This window comes from Chroicocephalus ridibundus, chromosome 3, assembly GCF_963924245.1.
Source record: "Chroicocephalus ridibundus chromosome 3, bChrRid1.1, whole genome shotgun sequence".
In the NCBI taxonomy this organism is placed as follows: domain Eukaryota; kingdom Metazoa; phylum Chordata; class Aves; order Charadriiformes; family Laridae; genus Chroicocephalus; species Chroicocephalus ridibundus.
The window spans coordinates 37,542,361-37,563,067 of NC_086286.1; the positions used below are offsets into that span (position 1 = coordinate 37,542,361).

A 20,707-nucleotide genomic window follows, 5' to 3' on the forward strand; every position below is an offset into this window, starting at 1 on the left:
CGACCTAGTGAGCCACCTCAGGCCTACGGGCAGCTCCCCGGTGCCCACACAGCTCCCCGCCATGACAGCCTGCCCTCACCTCAGCTCCCCGGCGCTGACAGGCCGGCCTTACAGCTCCTCTGATTGGCCAGCGGCAGACAGACGCTGCCTCTGACTGGCTGTGTGCCTGCCTGGTAGAGCGCGACAGGCTGGGCCCAGCTCCTGCCTCTGCCGGGTGCTTGTCCGTCTCCTTCCGCCATGGCGCCTCTCCCGCACCCCGGCTCGCAACGCTGGTGGGGCATCCCAGCCAGCCAGAACTAATCCTCAATAATCGCTTTATACATGCAACTAGGTCTGTTCCAGAAAACCTGGACTTGAAGAACCAAAACACGCAACTTCGTAAGGCAGCGAGAGCGGATACGAGTCTTAAAAAGCAGCCTGAACTCTGAAGAAAGCCAACCACAAGACCAGCACTGCACAGAAAAATGTTTATTGAGAGTGTTGTTGCATTAGAATTGTTACCATCTCATCAGCAAAAGCTGTGGCAAAAGAAACATGTCATTATTGTTTTCCTGTCATGAAATCCAGTCCGTATGTCAGCACTGGTCTCTCAGCTGGTTGCTCAGTTCCTGAAGCTCAGCAATCGTGTTGTCCATGGTTGTCACCTCATCAGCTATCTCACTGTGAACCTCATTACTTGTTACATCTACAAAAAGTTGCTGCATGACAAAAAGAAACACATTATTTTAAAATAGGTAATAGAACAGAATAGATACAGAATAAAACAGTTTCTCTGTTTCTGCGTAGAGACAGAATACAGAAAGCTCATCACCACTATCCTGCCTTTCCTATTTTTGGTACCTATGATGGAATCTCTCTCTTTAAAAAGTCAATTTCGTGGCTAATCATAGAATTGCCTAGATTGGAAGGGACCTTTCAGATCATCTAGTCCAACCATCAACCTAACACTGACAAAACCCATCACTAAACCATAATAATGAACAAAAGGTGCATATATCTCTATGTATACATACACACACACACACACTTATGTAGATGTGTGGTCTGTGCCACACGCTTGATATTTTGCCAAAGGGGCTGAATCCTCCTGTGGATGCTGGGTTTCTGCTCTGACTTGACTGCCTACGCTAACTCCTAATCCCATCAAAAGTGAAGGACTTCACCATGAAATTCAAATTAGAAGACGATCTCACTGTCACTACAGTTTACAAACCCACCTGCTGATAAATTAGTAGTTGTGTAGTAGTTGAATTTTAATGGCCAGTTTTCCCAGTGTCATATTCTGTTGCGTCATTTTCTCCAAAACCCCAAATAAACATATTTTAACATGTGGTGTTAAGACATGCGTGGGTGGAGACGTTAATCTGTGTGTAATTAAGTTATACAAGAGAAAACAAAACACTACAGAGTAATAAAAATAGTTTGTTCTTAAAGACCTTAAGACATTAACAAAACCACAAAGCAGCTACATTATGAGCAATCATAATCTTCACGTATTTACAGGGAAACCAAGGGAGAGGAATGCTAAAAGACCTGTCTAAAGCCTTGAGATATGCAAGCTCTGACTGGAGCTTTGTGTGTGCTGCACCAGAACATGTTGGTATTGCAAGACCTGTCATTTGACTCAAGTAATACGGCAGCTGTGTGAGGTACCACTCCACAGAAATATGGTGGTGGTGGTGGTGGACCAAAACATATGTTTTCCCTTTATTATGTAAAGGGAGAGTGATTCACACTTCATTTGACACAAATAAAAAGCCTACATTTAGAGACAAAAACAAATCAAGAAAACAAAAGTTGCTCTGGAATACATCTGTACATCATTATATCATCAAAGTATAATGGGACAATACAGATACGTATATAAACAAAAATGTACTTAGAAGGCCTGAACCGAGGTCTTCAATGTGCCTTAGAACAGTGTTGTCACTGAACAAAGGAACATCTTACACAAAAATAGGAACATGTTCCTGCTACAAGTACAGAAACTTTTCTGACTTCCAGCCCAAAAACCTCACACTAGGAATGTGACAGAAAAGTTTGGTTCTTTCTGGCTAAGACAGCTAAATAAATCAGGATGATATAATTAATTGTTCATTATTTTTTTTCACACAGTTGAAGAGATCTATTCAACTAGATGCAGCCTGGGGAAGTCTCACGCGCCATCATTCTTTGGGCTTTGTGCCCCATGTTTCCCCACAACAGTACACACATTTCATGCCTTTACGATACAGCTCCATGACCTTTCTCCTTTTTGGAGACCCCACCTGTCAGATCCAAATGATGCATGGGGGCAAGGAGCAATAGAAAGCCCACTACGCTATTTGCCAGAGCGTGCGACTGCCCAGAAGGCTCTGTACAGAAAGGAACCCATTAACAACATATTTTTGAGTTGCAGCCTTCAGCAGAATGTGGGTGCATCATGAATCCAGCACAACACAGGAGCTGGAATGTCAGAGATGGAGATTCCAGGAAAAGGCGAGAAGTCCGAGAAGTGACGTTGTTTCACCTGTACAAAAACTAACGACTTGTTCCAATTGCATGTCCTAACAACATATTTTTTGGAATTTCATCTTTTAAAAGTTACTTTCACTGCTCCTTTTTTCCTTCTGAAATCTTAACTACCGAGTCTGCTCTTAGACCATTGTTTTAACTGCTTTTCTCTGTTAAAAGGAAAAAAAACCCCACACTGGTATTGACTCACAAGGCAGCAAAAAGAGATGCTGCAGTCAAGCTTGGACAGGCATAAACAGTGCTAAACTGTTTGTGCATAGGCTCTCACAGAAGATGGATGAGTTTTTAAACCACAACGCACTTTGGAAACTCAATATGACTTCAAATTAAAAATAAGATGGCATCTTGGAAAGTATGCAAAAACAGTGAGGTCACACCAACGGCTTTATCTCTAACATGTCAGTTTTCTCAGAAGTGCCATAGAACTTAGCGGCACCTTTATCTGCCGATAATAGTGATGTTCATTTAATTAGTGCCCTCAGGAATTAAGAATACAATTTACTAGACTCAACTATTTTTAATCTTTCAGACACTGGATGATCTTGCATAATATAAACCACCTGTACTTGCATTTATATCATTTATGTCAAGTAGTCTTGCTTTCTCTCTACAGTCATACTCAGTCTAAACACTTTTTTTTTTTTTAAATCATTTTGTGAATCACAACAAAACATACACGTTGTGGCTTTTTTCACCACATTCCAAAGACGTATATATGCTGGTATCTAAAAGCAGAGTTATGGAGCTAGCTTGTGTCTGCTTATACAACTTTCCTAGGCTTTTATCCTTAAAATTATAGGATTTGAAAGAGAGCAAGACAATTTTAGCACACTGATGACGGATCAACACGTTGTAACACAAGCACACGTATTATAAAACTTATGCTCTGTAATTCACATTTACTAAACCCCACACACAGCCAGCAAGAATACTTCTTTAAGACATTAAGTGTGTTTTGAATAAAAACATATTCCAGATCAGTCTTCAGTTAAACAATGGCTGTGTCTCATGTTGTCAGATGACGGGTAAAATTAGGATAATAATGGTGCAGAAACAGACTCGGTTCTTTGGGTGCCTGGCTATGGAGGCACAACTCCAAAACCAAAACATGATTCAAACATGGTATTTTCCAACGAATTAATATCTGAATTGGGAGGGTATCCACGAAAACCTTATTAAAAATTAGTTCTCTCTTTTAATAAATAACTCTGTTTTTAAAATACTTCAGGTGATGCAAAGTAGCCGTGACACATTTTAGTCCTTTCTGCAGGTTTACATCCATTCTTTCTGAGACTGCCCTGCTTCCCCCATGACTACTGACATAAGGAAGATGTCTTTGAAATGACTGATTTCTTCCAAACAGTCGAGTCTGTTTGCCCAAGATTTTAAGTAAAATTCTAACATAGTCTAAGAGATATCATCGACATTTTAGAGTAGTGGGTTTATTTTGGTCAAAGCCTAGCAGGAAGATCAGAAATAAAAGTCTTCTTAAACCTGGAATCCTTAACAGTGTACAGGTGAATATCCACCTGATGATGCACTGGGACAGGTAGGTATTATTTGATCTATAAATGACTCAAAACAGAGAAATGGTTTCTGGCAACAGAACAAAGGCTCCTAGCTTTCAAACAAAAATTCCTGCCTTTCAAACATTCCTACCTTTGCTTTGGATGACAAGCCACGTAAGTTGAGCCGAGCTGAAGAAAGTATCTGCAAAGCTTCCTGACGATTAGATTTGTTCTTGCTGCATTTTATAGCCACTAGAATCCAAACACAGAAGAAAAGGGCCCCAAAACAAAAAAGCATTACCTCTATGGCAATTATCTTTAAACAACATTTGATTAAAAATCTTGATACCTTCCATAGGTAATTTTTTAATGTAATATCCCCAAAAAGAAACACAAAGAAAAAGAATACCAAGTAATTTTGAGAATATAACTCTAAATCCAGCGGGTATATGTATCCTCCTTAATCATAAATATCACAGCAAGTGAATAGTCTTACTGACTCTAAGTTTTGTCCATCTGCCGGACAGCCTATTAAACTTACATGATGATTTGAGGACTGAGATGAACTACAGATGATTTTCACTTGCATTATGGAATTGCTAGACCATGAAATTAATTGATTCCACGTTTATAAGTCATGTTTACTGACTCACCCAACACAATTTCTGCCTCATTCCAACCATATTTTTGTATGCACTATCAGGATGATGCTCTCTATTAGAGAACTCCCAATAGCAGGAATAAATATAATGGGTAAAGTATAATATTGTTTTGTTACTAAGCTTAATAAATATTTGCTACACTCTTCATGAATAATGAAAGTTCTTTTCAGGTAGAACATACCATGTGCAATCTCTATGGCTCCTTTCACCACTTCCTTAAAAGACGAAACATCTTTCTCCCAATCACTTGATTGAATTTCACATTTATGTGCCTTAGTGAGACACTGCAGTGACTGCAAGGAGGAAAAAAAGTGATCAGTATGTGAGAAAACAAACTAGGAGATCATTTAGTTTTAAGTATCTATGAAATGAATGCTTAATCAAGAAAATGGATGTATCTTTACTATGCTTGATTTCCTGTGAGTTGGAGTAGCGTCCTTCTCTGCAACGGTAAGCACCAGCTGTAACACAGATGTTCTTCACCAATATTGCTTTTCAAGTATGAGAGTCATATAAAGTAACATGTGTCTAATTTTTATCTTTTAAAAATCTGTCTAGACTGATGGACGTGACCCATGTTTGCCAAGTCATCATAATTAAATGCACATGAAAAAGGGAAAAATACTTGTACTCACACTTTGAACAGCAATTTTGTACCTAAAAAATTTATAACTGAATACATCAAAGCTTTCTTTCTGTATATGTATTCTTGGCAAATAATGTATTTTACAGACATAGCTATTAGCTGCCATACTGCTCTGGTTCACAGTGTGAACAGGAAAAATAAATGTAAACAATATGGAAGGAGGGTCCCATTAAGGAAAAAAAAACATGAAAAATTTAAGCAGAAGAAATTAAGTTTTGCTTTTGAATTTTGTTTTCTTTCTACAGCGTCAGAAACACAAAACAAATACATGCCAGAAGTTACATGGCTTGGTTCAATGCCAACTCTTCAAGAGTTTAGATATCATATAAAGGAATAAAAAACTTTCAGTGCAGGACATGTACATGAGTGCAATAAAGACTTCTGATTGCTGAACAAATACAGATTAAATTTGAGGGTCATCACCCCAGAAGCTTCTATGTTCTCTCTCCCACCGGAATTCCAGTCATTATGGCACAGCTGACTGAAGTGCTTGTGCTGCTGTGAATTGCAGTAAAGGCATATTAAGTCAAATCAGAGCAAATTTTTTCATAATAACTTAGGTTATAATTGGCAGTAGTTCTGGCCAGCAGAAGCAAGAACTTCCAAGAGAAGGAACAACAGTTTTTACAACAGTCTGATTTCAGTCTGCACACGTCTGAGTGAGAGCAGCAAATTAGGGGGGTTTTGCTGACAGATGTCAGGGAGGGGAAAGAATTCAAAGCCTTGTGGGCTCTTTGTTTGCACTTCTGGAACCTGGATTTATCCCGGAAGGAAACAGTGATGAGCTGGGGAAAGTTCAAGGGACAGAAGGGTTTCATAGCCTGGGTATGGATCAGCAGGAAGCTTGAAGGATGGAAAGATTCCTCAGTGGGAAAGGGGTGGACTGGACTGTGTTCAGCAAAGAATGAAGTACTGAATGAAGTGGGAGGTTAGATACATAAAAGTGTAAGAGTAAATATATGCTAAACTAAAGAGAAAAAAGCACAAGCGGAACACTTTGATAGTAACTTGTATACCCTGCCTGACTTTGATTCAATTCACAATGTGCTGTTGTGAATTGTAATTGTAGACTCTAGTGATTCATGGCATCAGACGCAGCAGCAGAAGCAGAAAGGTAAAAAAACCCCAACAACCAACTCACTCTTTACAATAGCCAGACATACAAGATTTTTCTTTCAAATGCAACGTTAGGAAGAAAATTGGTTAAATATAATCAAATCTGCACTAAATAAGGTATTACATTATGGAATAAAGATCAAGCCCTTCTTTTGTAAGGAGGTACATGATACTATGATAGAGTGTAATGATAGGACATGGGGTAACAGCCTCAAACTGAAGGAGGGTAGATTTAGATTAGCTATCAGGAAGAAATTCTTTACTGTGAGGGTGGTGAGGCACTGGAACAGGTTGCCCAGGGAAGTTGTGGCTGCCCCATCCCTGGAAGTGTTCAAGGCCAGGCTGGATGCAGCTTTGAGCAGCCTGGTCTAGTGGGAGGTGTCCCTGCCCATGGCAGGGGGGCTGGAACGAGATGATCTTTAAGGTCCCTTCCAACCCAAACCATTCTGGGACTCTGTGATCTGTTCCAATCTCTCTGTCCTGTGATGCCGCAATATAGTAAATAATGTCCTTTCAGAATTCATTGACCTTTTGCATAATAAATGTGGGTGGAAAACTGCAACGATACATCTTGAATTTTTCTACAGATAGTTATATTTACTTAATATCTGACTGACACATGATGGTGCTTGTGGCGGTGAAGGCAATAAATACTGTTTTTAACATTTTTACTTTATAATATGATATCAGTAAAGCTACCAGTGATTATCTACTGTCCTGTAAATTAATTGTTACACTGTAAATTAATATATGCTGTGTCTGTAGGCAGTTTTGCTCTTTCATGATCTATATCTATGGTACCATCGTATCAGGATACTTGGATACACACGTAAGCATACCTTAAGAATTTATAAACATCATTCCATTTTGCAGGGCAAGCTAGACCGTGTGTTCCACAACCACCCTGATTAGGAAACACAGTTAAACTCCTGTCTACTCTACAAATTGAAACCATGTTTTTAACTGGGTTAGTGAAAAATACTGTGATGTAACCAGATTCTGAAATGATTACATTTATAGTATAGACAGGGCTCTGCTACTTCGCATGTCTGAGTAAGAATTTGAGGATACATTACAGGATATTGCAGTGTCTGTATTTCTGAATACTAAATAGGCCAAAACTCTTTTATTGTTCAGCTGTAAAGAAAAACAGGGAAGGAAAAAAGGGAGGAATTGGAGTTATAATGGACACCAGCAATGAATAAGCAAGGCATTTCACAGGGCAAAGCGTAAAGAGGAAGACAATAAGCAAGGCCCAAATAATTATAAGTTTAACCCCACTGGCATACAATTTGTAGGCCCAACCATCTGCATAATATGCTTGACATCAAGTGACAAGCAATCCTCCAGACTGACATTTTTGCCCAGGCCAAAGTTGTACCCCCATTAAGAAACATATACTGAATACTGACCACATGGTATTTTCAGCTTCAGTGAAGATCTGATAACCCCTAAGCATTTTTGGAGTGGGCAAGGATATTTGAATTTTGGAAAGTTAATACCAAATGCAAAGCCCACTTCAGCATACAACAAAGTAAACACTCCTAGCAACGCAGAGTGGCTATTTTGGAAATACAATCAACTCAATTACCTGGGAAGTGATAGGAACAAGAGATGGAAGTCAACACAGCAAAACGAGAGACGGGTAAAGAGAAACCAATGGTTCAATAGACTAAGAATTAAATAGTGTTATTTCGTTCCATTTTAAGCTAAGTAAGGACAAAGCATTTTTACTCTGGGAACTCTAACTGTGGTATAGACTATCTTAAATGATTGCAAAGAAGAATATAGATGGCTGATGATGCCACTGGGTCATGCTATTAAGATCCACTTTTTTCCAGAAGCTGCAATATCTTGTCTTCAGAATCAAAGATTCCAATTAAAACAAATAACACCACCACCATTAAATTATAGCCACTGGATTGCTGACAAGAAAAGTTTCAGAATACAAATCCAAGACAATGCACATATGCTGTAATAGGATGTTTTAAAATGAAATACTGATAAGAGATTTTTTTTAAAATAAAAAAAACCATTGATGTAAACCATCCTGCTCCTGTTAGATAATAAAAACGTGTGCTGTTAAGAACGTGAAAAACACAACATAAGCTTATAGAAACACTAAAGCAAAACATGTCTGGAACAAGAGCATGTCTTACGATAGCACTACAGTTTGTTAGAGAGCAGATGGTTTATACCAGAAATGTATATCCATGAAAACCTATACCTCACAAGACGCTTACCTTTTCAATATCTTCAGCACTATCATTCTGTCCATTTCCATACAGTCGGGCATAAAGTCTCCAGATCTCCCCATCATTTGTCACTCGTGAAGTCACTCTGCCCAAGAGCTCTTGCAATTTCCCCTTCAATCCACTCGCTACCTCTCCAGTGCGATCTGCCATACCATCCACGACCGCTCTGACCAGAATAGCCAGCACCTTAAAAAAGCACCAGGAGAGAGCTTTTATTTCGGCTCAAATCAACAACCAAATATATAATGGTTATCTGTAATTTATGGAGTCTATTAATGATTCAGGAAAATACAAATATAGTACCATATGACAACTATAGAATTTACAAAGACATACATTATTAAGGGAGTAATTCAACTAATTTAAACCACATTTGTAAGATTCTATGGTTGGTGAAGATAAAGATGCCAAAGAGCTCAGATAGCAATTTGGGCTACCAGGACAGACTAGTGTGAAAGACAATGGTACAGGAAATTGTGACAGTGTCCCAAAGATATTTTCACCTTATAGTATCATTATAAAAAGATCAGTAAACAGGCTGAACCAGATTAATTCAGGTAACGGAAGACACTGTTGTTTACAGGACCTCTATTTAACTACCTGCAGAAACTGAAAGATGTATAGTGGATGAGATTAAACTGGAAGGCCACTGAATGCTACTCTGCAAAACTCTGTGTTTAATGCACTACTGGTGCACTAAACTTTTTACAATCAAACTTTTTACAAGTAGTCACATAATGGCTGTACTTTCTGAGTCATCGGCTTGAGAATGTGGGATCTGACCTGCAAAAATGCTGAGCACGTACAGCTGCTGGTGAACTCAATGCAAGTTGGGCTGTGCATGTATGAAATGCTACGTAATACCAAGTGTCCCAGAATAAAAAACATGAGCCTTCGTGTCCCAAACCGGATGCTGAAAATTAGAAAACAGTTTCACTGTGCCTCAATTACCTCTCAATAAAATGAGAAACACCAAATGCAGATTAAGACATGGGATCATATGGTGAATTAGAAGAAAATAAAACCCATAAAAGCTGTGGCTTATTAAGTGAGAACTACCTGTTCAGTGTAGCGCATAAGACACATAGAGTGGGGAAGAAATAATGATAAAACAAAATGGAACTCTCATACGGCTTGCATTCAAGATAGGCCAGTAAAGGGTATACAAATTCATGCTGGTACTTCCTAACTTGCGACGCTATCATTTGGCAACTTTAATGCTTCAACATTTTTGTCCATGTGATATTAATACTCACGATGAAATCACATTAATAGCAATAGTAGTATCGAGACGGTAATAAAACCGGTTTCAAAGATGTGAAATACACTTAAAATAAAAACATATGCAGTTCAGTATTTGTGATACATTGCTTTCCTAAAACAACTTCACTTCTATAGAATGACTCAATTAACATGCATCCCAAAAATTAATTACTAAGTCTTATCAGATATAGGAAATCTTTGGCAAAAAACCCCAAATAAATCAAAATGGCTGATGCTGTTAGGAAATAAATCTATGTAACAGAATAAGTGAAAACAAATTATACATCTCCCTGGTATCTTTTCAGAATCAATATGAAATCATAATATCATCTGAACACCAGCTAAACAGCTCCCCCCTCCTCTTTCTCCCCAAACCTTAACAGTATAACCCTTATAAAATGATATGAGAAACTGGCTGTTCCTTCTTTTCTTTTCTGTTAAAGAGCTCAGATTTTCACTTAAGATAGTAGAAAATATGATCAAGTATTAATAGTCAAAAAGTTCTGAAATTCATATTGCATTCATGATTTGGAATCTAAGGGACTAAACCCCAGCATTAAATGAATCAGGACTTCTATAATGATTTGCTAGGAAAATACCAGCAAGTATTGATATTTCCATTACTACAGCATTGTAATAAAAAACATAAAAGAGATGTAACAAGAAACTTTAAACTAATGTTAAATGTTCTCTTTTGAAAAGGAACTAGAACTGGTCCTGAGGATTCATACATACATGTATGACTACTCAATCAATTTTTCTCAGTTTAACAAAATTGTTACTCAAAGTCCAAAAATTTAGTTCACATTAATATCATGTATAGTTGTCAAGAGTTTTAAAGCCAATATTTTCTTTGCACATAAAAAAAAAATCCAAACCAGTTTCCTCAGTCAGTAGGATTTAGCAACTGAAAAATTACCCATATTCCCATAGAGTTCAGGCTTTGCTTACACTTTTATCATAATAATCTATCTATTTTTTTTGTAATTCATCATGCAAGCTTTAGCACTACAGCAGCTAAAATAAAACTAGTGTGAAAGCCCGGATTAAAGGGTCCATTACACAGAAATGAATCATTAACGCTACTTGGCTGTGGCCAGTTGTTAAATAAAGCTATTTCAAATTGCAAGTGAATTGTGATAATCATCCAAAAGCATCAGCAATGTAACACAGCTTTCCATTTTAGATGGTTGTCTTAAATGTTAACTTTTAATTTATATCCTTGAGAGATTTTAAACTGCCATACATACAAGACTACTAAAGCAATGCTCTGTTGCCCAGGATCCCACACAAGCAGTAGAGCTTTTTTTTTTTTAATGCCTTTTTTAATGAACTAGGCTCCATATGACCACTGTGCAGAGAGTCCGTGCTTAGTGTGACATCACACCATCTGCGTTCCTCCTTCTCCTTTACTTTTGTTAATGATGTGTGTTTGCTAAAAACTGAACAAAAACCACCATTGGACAAAACCTTAGAGAGACAAACCCAATATTTTTTAAATGCTGTGTTTGCTATCACTTAATCTCAGTCCGCAACTGTTCTCCAAGCAGCTCCTTTCATATAAAAATTCTCTTGGTCAAACCATTTTTAGAAGCTTCACTAATACTAATCAAACTTGACAGCACTCAAGCAAGAAGAGAACCCTCAGATAACAGATCCAAAATGACAGATCTACTGTCTATGAGCTCTCCCTTTGCCCCTCCCAAATTAAAGCTTTATTATAAAGACAATTGTCATTAGCGAGCTACTTAGAAGAAACAGAGCTCCAGAAGTTACTAATTCCTACCCTTCGTCCTCAAAATCCCCTTGGAACATGCTCTTGCAACCTTTTATTAGAAACAGTCAGGCAACACGAACCGCTGAAATGAGGGTGATATTTGATGGACAGGGTAACAGAAAAACGTTGCTAGATTCTCAAGAACACAGAATTGCAGAGAGAATTGCAGAATTGTAGAGTATTTGTCCATACTTCTGAATTCATATTCTTTGACAGCACAGGATGAAGATCTGGTTTCTGAAAGCAACATAGCAAAAGAGCTTTGCCACCCACAAAATAACTTTGTTATTCACAGACCTGCAACTTTCCAAGTGAAAAAGACTACTTGCCTCCACAAACATGCAGGTGGTGCAAAGCAGTGCGGTGCAAAGTTGCAGAAATCCTTCAGGTGTATTTACCACCTCACTAGTAATTCAGAGGCTAAATTGATGACTACAACAGATAAGGCTTTATCCTCAAATCCTTTTTAGTGACTGATCTACTCTCTGAAACTACAGACAATTCATTGAGCCTTTATCTTTTACTATATAACATCTATATTAAAGGTTTTCAAGGTATATTTTTCAGTAGATTAATGAACATTAAAAGGAATATGGAAATTTGAAGAATTTTAAGAACCAGTAAGGAAGGAATGTAAGAGGGCATGCTTATAACATTTAAGGGGAATACTAGAAAACTGAGACTTTTGAAAGTATGTCCTTTGCTGTAATCTCTTATTGCATCGTTGCTCATTTTTAAAAAGGCTTTCATCTTTTCCTTGTTCAATTCTGTTTGCAGAATCTGTAGATGCATATCTTCAAGTCTCACAATATTCTGATTTCAGAACCTTCGCCACAAGGATGACACCGTTAAATAACTAGAATAGCTTAGAAACAAAATTTCCCAATGTTGCATTCTGTACTCAGAAGTCTGGCACAAAAAGACAGCAATGTCCTAACAGAAATCACAGATGGAGATATGAATGCTTTACTGTTATTAGAAGAAATCAGTGATCTACAAATATGACTTCATACTATACTGAAATAAAAGAATCCGATGTAACTACACAAAGGAAGGACGTTTCAAATTATACATTCAATTGCACACTCTTAATTGATGCATTCAGTCTCATAAGCGGTGTTCTGCAACAATGATTATGCTAAAAGTGGTTAGTGATTGACTTTCTGTTTTCACAAAGAACTGAAATCAATGACTCAACTTGTTTCTTCCAGTCCCATGCATACTTATTTTTCTCAATTTTTAAATTTCTGCCTTCTTTCTCACCACTATATCACCTAATTTAGTAGTCTATCAACTAAAATCTACTATGACTCGAAATACTAAATATAACCTGAGAGAAGGTCATGGTCTCTTTTTGCATGGAAAAAGAAGTGTATGCTTCCACCTACCCGTGTTCAGGACTTTACTTCGTTAAAATACAACTGCACAAGAGGGTTACAGAGCATCTCTATTTAAAACAGACCAGTTGGCAAATGGGAGAGGCTCAGAAATTACTGGTGAGCCTTGTAAACAATCTCAGCAGAAGCTTTTAGTTGTATGTGCTTTTTTTTTGTTTCACTATGGGAATACTCTTCTCTTCCTTGTAAGATTATTGACTAAAGCCTTTCTGAAATTCTTTAATCAGGCTCTGAGGTTTTTTTTGGCCAACTAGTAAATCCTTCTAATTGAGGAAACTGTATTAGAAGTTATGATGAAACCTATAAAGCACTTTACATATCAGAAGCCAAAGTTAAAATCTGGATGCATAAAAAATAATATTTTCGATACATAGCATATATACACTTATGTAAAAATGATAAAAGTTGTATGGGAACAAGATGACAAGAGTTATACAACAAAAATAGAAATTTAGTGCAAGCAATATCCCCAAATACTTTAATAAAATATCCTACATACAATTTGTCAAAATATACTACTAGGAGTGTTTATTATCTCAAAGTATATAAAATGGACAAATACATGTAGAAAGTTCTATTCCTGGCCAGCTGTCAATCTGACTAAAATAATACAGTAGACCACCCCTAAAAATGTTATTTAAATTAACAATTGAGAAAAAAATTAATTAAAAAAGCCAATCATCTACAAGATGTTCCATGAATAGACTCACAAGCCCCACCAGTACCACAATACTGTAGCTGCCAAACACACTAATCTTTACCATAGACTATTTTCCATAGATACTTGTTAGTGCATAGAGAGTTTGAGACCTTTTAATGTTCAGCCATATCAAACCCAAAAGATTTCATTCATACTGAATGTTATCCTGTGGGTGGTTGGCTTTATAACAGTAAGGACTGTAGTCACATAAAATTTGATTTTAAAAAGTAAACTGAAAAGAGCTTTTAACATCCCTGCCCCCAGTGAGCAAACGAGATGTTTCCGCAACCATAATTAATTCTATCTGTTCTCTCTCCTCATCACTCAGACTCCCAAGATCCAGGAAAGGTACTTTCAATCATTTTATGGGATAAGAAAAGAAACGTACTCCTGGAATCAATGACCAGCAGCAGCTGGGTCCTCTTACCGTGGTACGACAAACAAACTCCCTAAGAGCTCATAAGCTGTTCAACCAGATACGGTAATTTTGCAAAGGCTTTTGGAGGTGATTCACTATTCTGCTTAAGGGATTCCTCGGCTTGCATTTCAGATTCACCTTGCCATTTCCACTGAGTATACAGAACCCTGCTCGGGTCAGGACCTGGTTTTAGGCAAGGTAACATCCCAGCTGAAGCTGTTAAAGTAGGCTCTCTGGATTTTATCCAGAGCATACATTTACAAACATAGAAGGTAACTAAATTTAATTGAAGTACAGTGGAAGCTGACCAAAATACCTCCTTTATTTTTCTTTGTTTGAATTATTAAGAATCAATGTTCTGACTGTAATGCATTCCATCTATGAAACATAATTCACTTTCAAAGGCTCATTTGTGGAATCTGGTTTCCTTTTGTCCATTTTTATTTTAAACACTTAGTCTTACAGTCCAGATCTCAAAAAATTAAATGTCTTGCCCACATAACTTCACTGGTATGTGTACTATCATTACTCATACCATTACAGCAGAAATCTCTCCCTGTCTCACAAGAAAAATTAATGAACATATATGATGACTTAACACGAAAACTTCCCCACCTGCGTATCCTTGTACTTTTCTCTTAAGTCCATGAGCCGGTGATAAGCTTTAATTGCTTCTGAAAACTCTCCAACATCTGTACTGGTGAGAAGATAGTTCTCCCATATTTGCCAGTGCTCATAGTTGCACTTCAGAGCTTCTTGGAGGGTTCGAAATGCCTTGATTCTAATCAATAATAAAAAACGAGAATAGAAAAGAAGAGTCTATATAAAGATTTACTATAGAAGATTTCTATATTAAAATCAGCTGGCACTTTATCAACTAAAAAGCTGCTTATTTAAAAAATCAGGTTTAGAAAGCAGTGCAATGTAAAAGTTATTGTTCATAATTTACAATACTGATAATTCTTTAACCTCTCTTGCCAGTTACTTTCTATCAGTTCACTCCACAATACGCTTTGTGGAGTCTGAACTAGGTGGTTTCTATGTTAGCTCTCATAATTACATTCTGACAAAAAAATCATTAGAATTGTGCCATCTATGGTAATATTTTCTTTCCTGAATTTTTAACTGGAATCATGAGAAAACAATCTTACTCATGCTGCAGTTGTAACACATATTAAAAAATTAAAAATCACAGAGTTCATGGCAGATGCGGAATGATATTGACTCATTTCATCACACAAAGGAAGGTTACTTAACAATAACAGCTTTTTGTGATTTATTTTAAACATTTGCACGTGGTAAACATGCACACCCATTGCACAGAAGCCCATCATTTTCAACCATTTTTTTCTTATGTCAGCTGGAAGCTTTACTTATGCTCTCTGTTCCCTGACGCTACACTGCTCAGTAGAAATGTGTCAGAGTGGCCCCAAATGCTATTAGTGTCCTTCACCAAAGGTGTTGCCCAGTGAACCATCTCATAGTGGCAGAAGAAAAAGGTGGACTGAATAGTTCCTATAAAGTCACTGACAAGTCAGGAAGCATCTTTATTTTTTCATATGGATTCACTGCAGGCAACTCTGTACCACTCCCTTACTCAAGGCGAGCGTTAATGACCTTCTCTGCTAAGGAATGTAGAATCATCATAGAATCACAGAATGGTTAAGAGGTAGAAGGGACCTTAAAGATCATCTAGTTCCAACCCCCCTGCCATGGGCAGGGACACCTCCCACTAGACCAGGTTCCTCAAAGCCCCATCCAAACCGGCCTTGAACACTTCCAGGGATGGGGCATCCACAGCTTCTCTGGGCGACCTGCTCCAGGGACTCACCACCCTCACAGTAAAGAATGTCTTCCTAGTATCTGATCTAAATCTCCCCTCTTTCAGTTTAAAACTGTTACCCCTCGTCCTTTTGCTACACTCCCTGATAAAGGGTCCCTCTCCACCTTTTCTGTAGACAGTTTGTCCAAATCAAGAATACGGGCTGAAAGCAGCTGACCTACAGTTTACAAAGGTATGACCTCCTGCACAACATGCAATCAACGCTGCCAGAGAGGAGGCAGAAGGAGTAAGAAGTGCTAATGCAGTCTGAAGCATACGTTGGTAAGGTTTGGGTGCCTGCAGTTCAAAGCGTTAAAACGTACTGTCAAGAGTTTCAATAAATTTGATACTTTAAAAAAAGCTTTGCTAGACAATCACAGTGATACGGTTCTTAGGACTTCAAGAAACTAAAGCTTACTCTCAGCTGGACACTCATGATATCTAGAAAAAATACAAAGGAATAAATAACTTTAAATGAAAACTTGAAACAGAGTTTTCCCAGGCTGGTAAAACTCTTCTTTGGGGAGGTATGGCAATAAATCTCTTCTTAATAAAGATCGTATAAGGATGCCTTGTTTTCAAAATTTGTAGTTCACTTGCTCTATTCCTTGAGTAAGTTGCTAAAAATGCTGTCTCTAAAGAAAGACAGCTCAAAGAAATTGTTGGTTGAGTTTCAAAAAGAGGATCCAGGAGAGTGTAAATATCCCAGCCAGGAAAAGGGAGTATCTAACGAGTGGATCAGGCCATTAAAAGTTTGGAATGGCTGGGTCAGGGAAAAATGTAAATAACTGCCAATCTAAGCCCATAGTATTAAAAGAGTTACCAAATACACGCGAAGAGAGCTGACTGATAGAGCAAAATTATTGAAGGAAACCAGGTCATTTGGCATGGTTACAGCAGAATAGTCCACCCGTAGGATTTTCCCATGTTCACTCCCCTTTTCTCTCTCTTCTGATATATGTGATGCTGCCGAGTAAATGTACTAACAGTTGGGTCTCCTCCCCTGTTAACAGTCCTAGTAAGGGATTTCAGATCCTGATTTTGATAGATTATATTAGAAAAGACAGAGACCCGCTCCTTCCTCTGTGGATTTTGCTACAATGGAAGCTGGGATGTGCCACAGCTCTCTGATAGGCTGGAAGATGCTCTTGCTGACTGATGTACCCCAATCACCTTGAAAAACTGTTTCTGAAACTGGTCTTCAACATCTGCAGGATTAGCCTGTATGATACCCCCCATCTTCTCAAAACAGTTAATAAGTTATCAGGAGGGCAGATGCCAATCAGATGGTACTGTGAAATGTAGCCAAGATACCAGAGGGATGGGACAGAAATTGTATTCCTCAAATCATCATCCTTGCTATGCTAATAAAGTCCTCTTAATAAATCATATAACGATGGAGTATCCTTAACCAGGGCAACAGTTAAACCAATTCATATCCAAACAGGAAACTAGTGCAACATCCTGTCTTGGAAACCAGGAATCTTTCACCCAAAGGACAGAGGGCCAGTCCCAGTTTATTCTGAGAAATATGAGATCTAGATTTCAAAGGCCTCCCAGCACCCAGAGAAGTTTTTCTGGTAAACTGAAGAGTAGAGGCTGTTTTCATCACAATTAATTTTTCTGGAGGAAATTCAGAATACACAAAACTTGTGGACTCTTAAAAAAACAAACAAATTGAAAAAACAACAAAACCCCTTTCATTTGGGTGTCAGCAAGTTGTTTGCATACACTTTTCAAAAAGACTTACACATTTTATATTTGTCTGTTGTTTGAGACTCCACTAAGCCTTACCCAAATGCACTATCCTTGGGTGGGACTGATTTAAGAGCCTGGTTGAAGTAAAGCTTGATTTTGATGAGGGAGCAAAAGAAAACAATTAACTTAAATATCTTAGTATTGTTTTCCTTTTTTTAACCCTCCCTCCACTTACCCCCCCACCCCAGCAATTCTTAAAATAAGAATTTACACTTTCAGCACCGCTCGGCCCCCCAAAATAAACTACATGAAGTCTAGTATTACAGAAATCCTCTGTTTTGAGAGTTGGTTAAGCTAACTCACACACTGTCTTGATTTATAAGTGACTATGCCAATAATCAAAGAAGTTGTTATTCGACAGCAAATACAGGCCACACTCAGCTATCAGCATGTAAAACAGACTTCAGATTTCCTGTACACATACCCTTCTCCCACATGATTCCTGTGGAAAAAAAACCTGAGAATCATGCCCCTCTTTACTGCTTTTGATACAATATCAAATAGGTCTCAAGTTCTGTATGTATTTAGCGTGTTAAATCACAAGAGTAGATTAACAATAATAAAATAAAATTAAACCAATAAAGTGAAACTAATCACTCAGTGATTAGAACTACTCAGCCTTGTAGTAGATGAACAGACAGAAAAATTATTTTGATCGAACATACTTTTCTGAAACAAGCCAGTACACTGAGCATCTGACATACTCTTTTGAACTTTATGCACAAGAAGGAGCAATATATCACACACAGTCTAAGTCAAAAAATTGGGCATTCTCAAGGCATTACTGAAGAAGAAAGGAACTATTGAAAAGGTAAAAGGTATTACGTTTTAGTCTTGAGTAGTTATTCTAGCCTTCATTTTCTCTTCCCTCCTGCTCCCATTAGAATATCAAACCACCTGTTGAATTCTTTTATGTTATCACTTCCCACATTTCCTTTGTATGTTTATCAATTTACCCTTTTATGTAAATTTACTATTCTTTTTCTCTTTTTTAGTTTGCCTCTTGTCTGCATAACCATATAAATTGGTGTCAGATTTTGAGTAAGGTTTTTAAAAATTTATCTTATTCTTTTGTTTCATTCTTTGGGGACAAGTTATAATGTGAAAATTCTTCTTAAATATTAAGTTCTTTCAGGTATTCTGTGTCTACAAGTAACTTTTATTACATTGAGTTGAAATACAGAACAAGAAAGGCAGTCCATTTAGGTCAAAGCTTCTTGTACTAATGCTTAATCTGGAGGGAAAAGAACAAGTGATCTATTATGTGTGTAGATCTCTATCTGCTTTCGTAATATAAAAAATAAACTGCCTGTTTTTCCCTTAAATCTACTGAGATGAATGTAGCATGAATTGACATGGGTCTAAACATATAGTTTGCTTGAAATGGACATATCTTTTAAACTTCATATTCAAATTACTTTCCAACTTTAATATGAATTTTTTTGCACTGGTTGTACTTACTACATCATAAATACTTTTAACAAGAAAAAAAGCTTAGGGTGAGAGGTTGCTACTTTTATAAAGCTTACAAAACTATTTCCGCCAAAATGAAAGAATTTATCAATGATCCAACCTGGGAGAGAGAACTGAAGCGATAAGACTTACAAAAAATGAGGTAACCAGACTGTAAGAATAAAAAAAGCTCTACGTCAAAAAAAGGAAGTCCCAATTATTTATTTCAGAAGCAGTATCTTCTAATGCTTTTGAAGTACTTACTTCTGTTTTAATCTGATATAAGCAGTTGATAAATTGTTCCAGGCCTCAGCATTCTGTAATGATAAAAGGAGAAACACCAAAAAAATTATTCACTTATATTATGCTTACTTCATTAAACTATGTAAATAAAACTACTGTGAAATATCGTCCATTTTGCTAATCACACATATTAACACATATTTTCTACAAGGCAGTCAAAATATTACACTGAAATAGAAAATGTTATATTAAAATAGAAATACATAAATAACTATTACTGACTACAGCACCGATCGGGTATATAAATATCAATTAAGTGCCTTCTGGTTGGAATACACTAAGGCAGCTCTTGCCTTCAGTTTAAACTGTAAATAGGCATCCTCTTCTGGATCTAGCTGGGATGGCTGGAGAGGTCAGTGCTCTCAGCAGCTCATCACTTCTCACTAGCTGGAAGCTACCTGCCTGCACCGCTCTGTTAGTGGAAAAAATGATCTGAATGTCCCCTAATGCACCTCAGGCGAAGCTAACAGGGTTAGTTCCAACAGCACCTATCAACTGGTTTAGCTGAAAAGGATCACAGAGTGCTCAGACAATTTTTCCTCTGGTAAAACCAGCAGAGCCATGTACAGAGATGAGCCCTGCCCATCGCCTTACGCTGCTGTAAGTTTGAAGCTGCACCACTGAATTCATCAAAGTGACAAGTATAAAGTTGAAGAACAGAACCCAAGTACTGCAATGAAATATACTCTGGTAATGAAGGCTATCCCCAGGCTTAAGGAGCATTTAAATCATGTTGGGAAACTTTTTGAGGTTTCATTAATGAAAATGGTCATTACATTTCTGCAGATCATTGTATAAAGACAGGTTTCACGTCCATAACTAAGAGCCAGCCCAGCATCCTTCACTCACAAAAGAAATGCCACTTAACTCACTGAGAAGTCAGTTGGCTTGTTCATATGAACATAATCAACTTTTATTTGAATATAATCAAAATTTTAGTATCCACTTGGAAGTAAATCTACTGTACTGAAAGAAAAAAATATCAATATATAAAATAAAAATTCCAGTTAAATACAGGGTTTTCTGCCCGTATGGGTTTTTTTTTCCAAATAAGTTATTTAATTTTATTATTAAAGAAAAAAGAATAATCTCTCACCTTTCGTTGGTCTCTCATTC

The 20,707-nt window shown here is 37.4% G+C and overlaps 1 protein-coding gene across 1 annotated transcript in view; it reads right to left on the bottom strand.

Moving 5' to 3' along the window:
* Positions 1-453: 453 nt before the first annotated feature.
* The window catches only part of TTC27 (tetratricopeptide repeat domain 27), a 132,017-nt gene continuing 111,763 nt past the window's right edge, over positions 454-20,707 (bottom strand). The window contains exons 15-20 of the mRNA XM_063328806.1: positions 19,553-19,605; positions 14,872-15,037; positions 8,690-8,887; positions 4,866-4,977; positions 4,174-4,274; positions 454-698 (exon numbers count right to left, since the gene is read on the bottom strand). Of these exons, the coding sequence (XP_063184876.1) occupies positions 576-698; positions 4,174-4,274; positions 4,866-4,977; positions 8,690-8,887; positions 14,872-15,037; positions 19,553-19,605 (753 nt within the window). The 3' untranslated portion in view covers positions 454-575. The remainder of the gene's footprint in view (positions 699-4,173; positions 4,275-4,865; positions 4,978-8,689; positions 8,888-14,871; positions 15,038-19,552; positions 19,606-20,707) is intronic.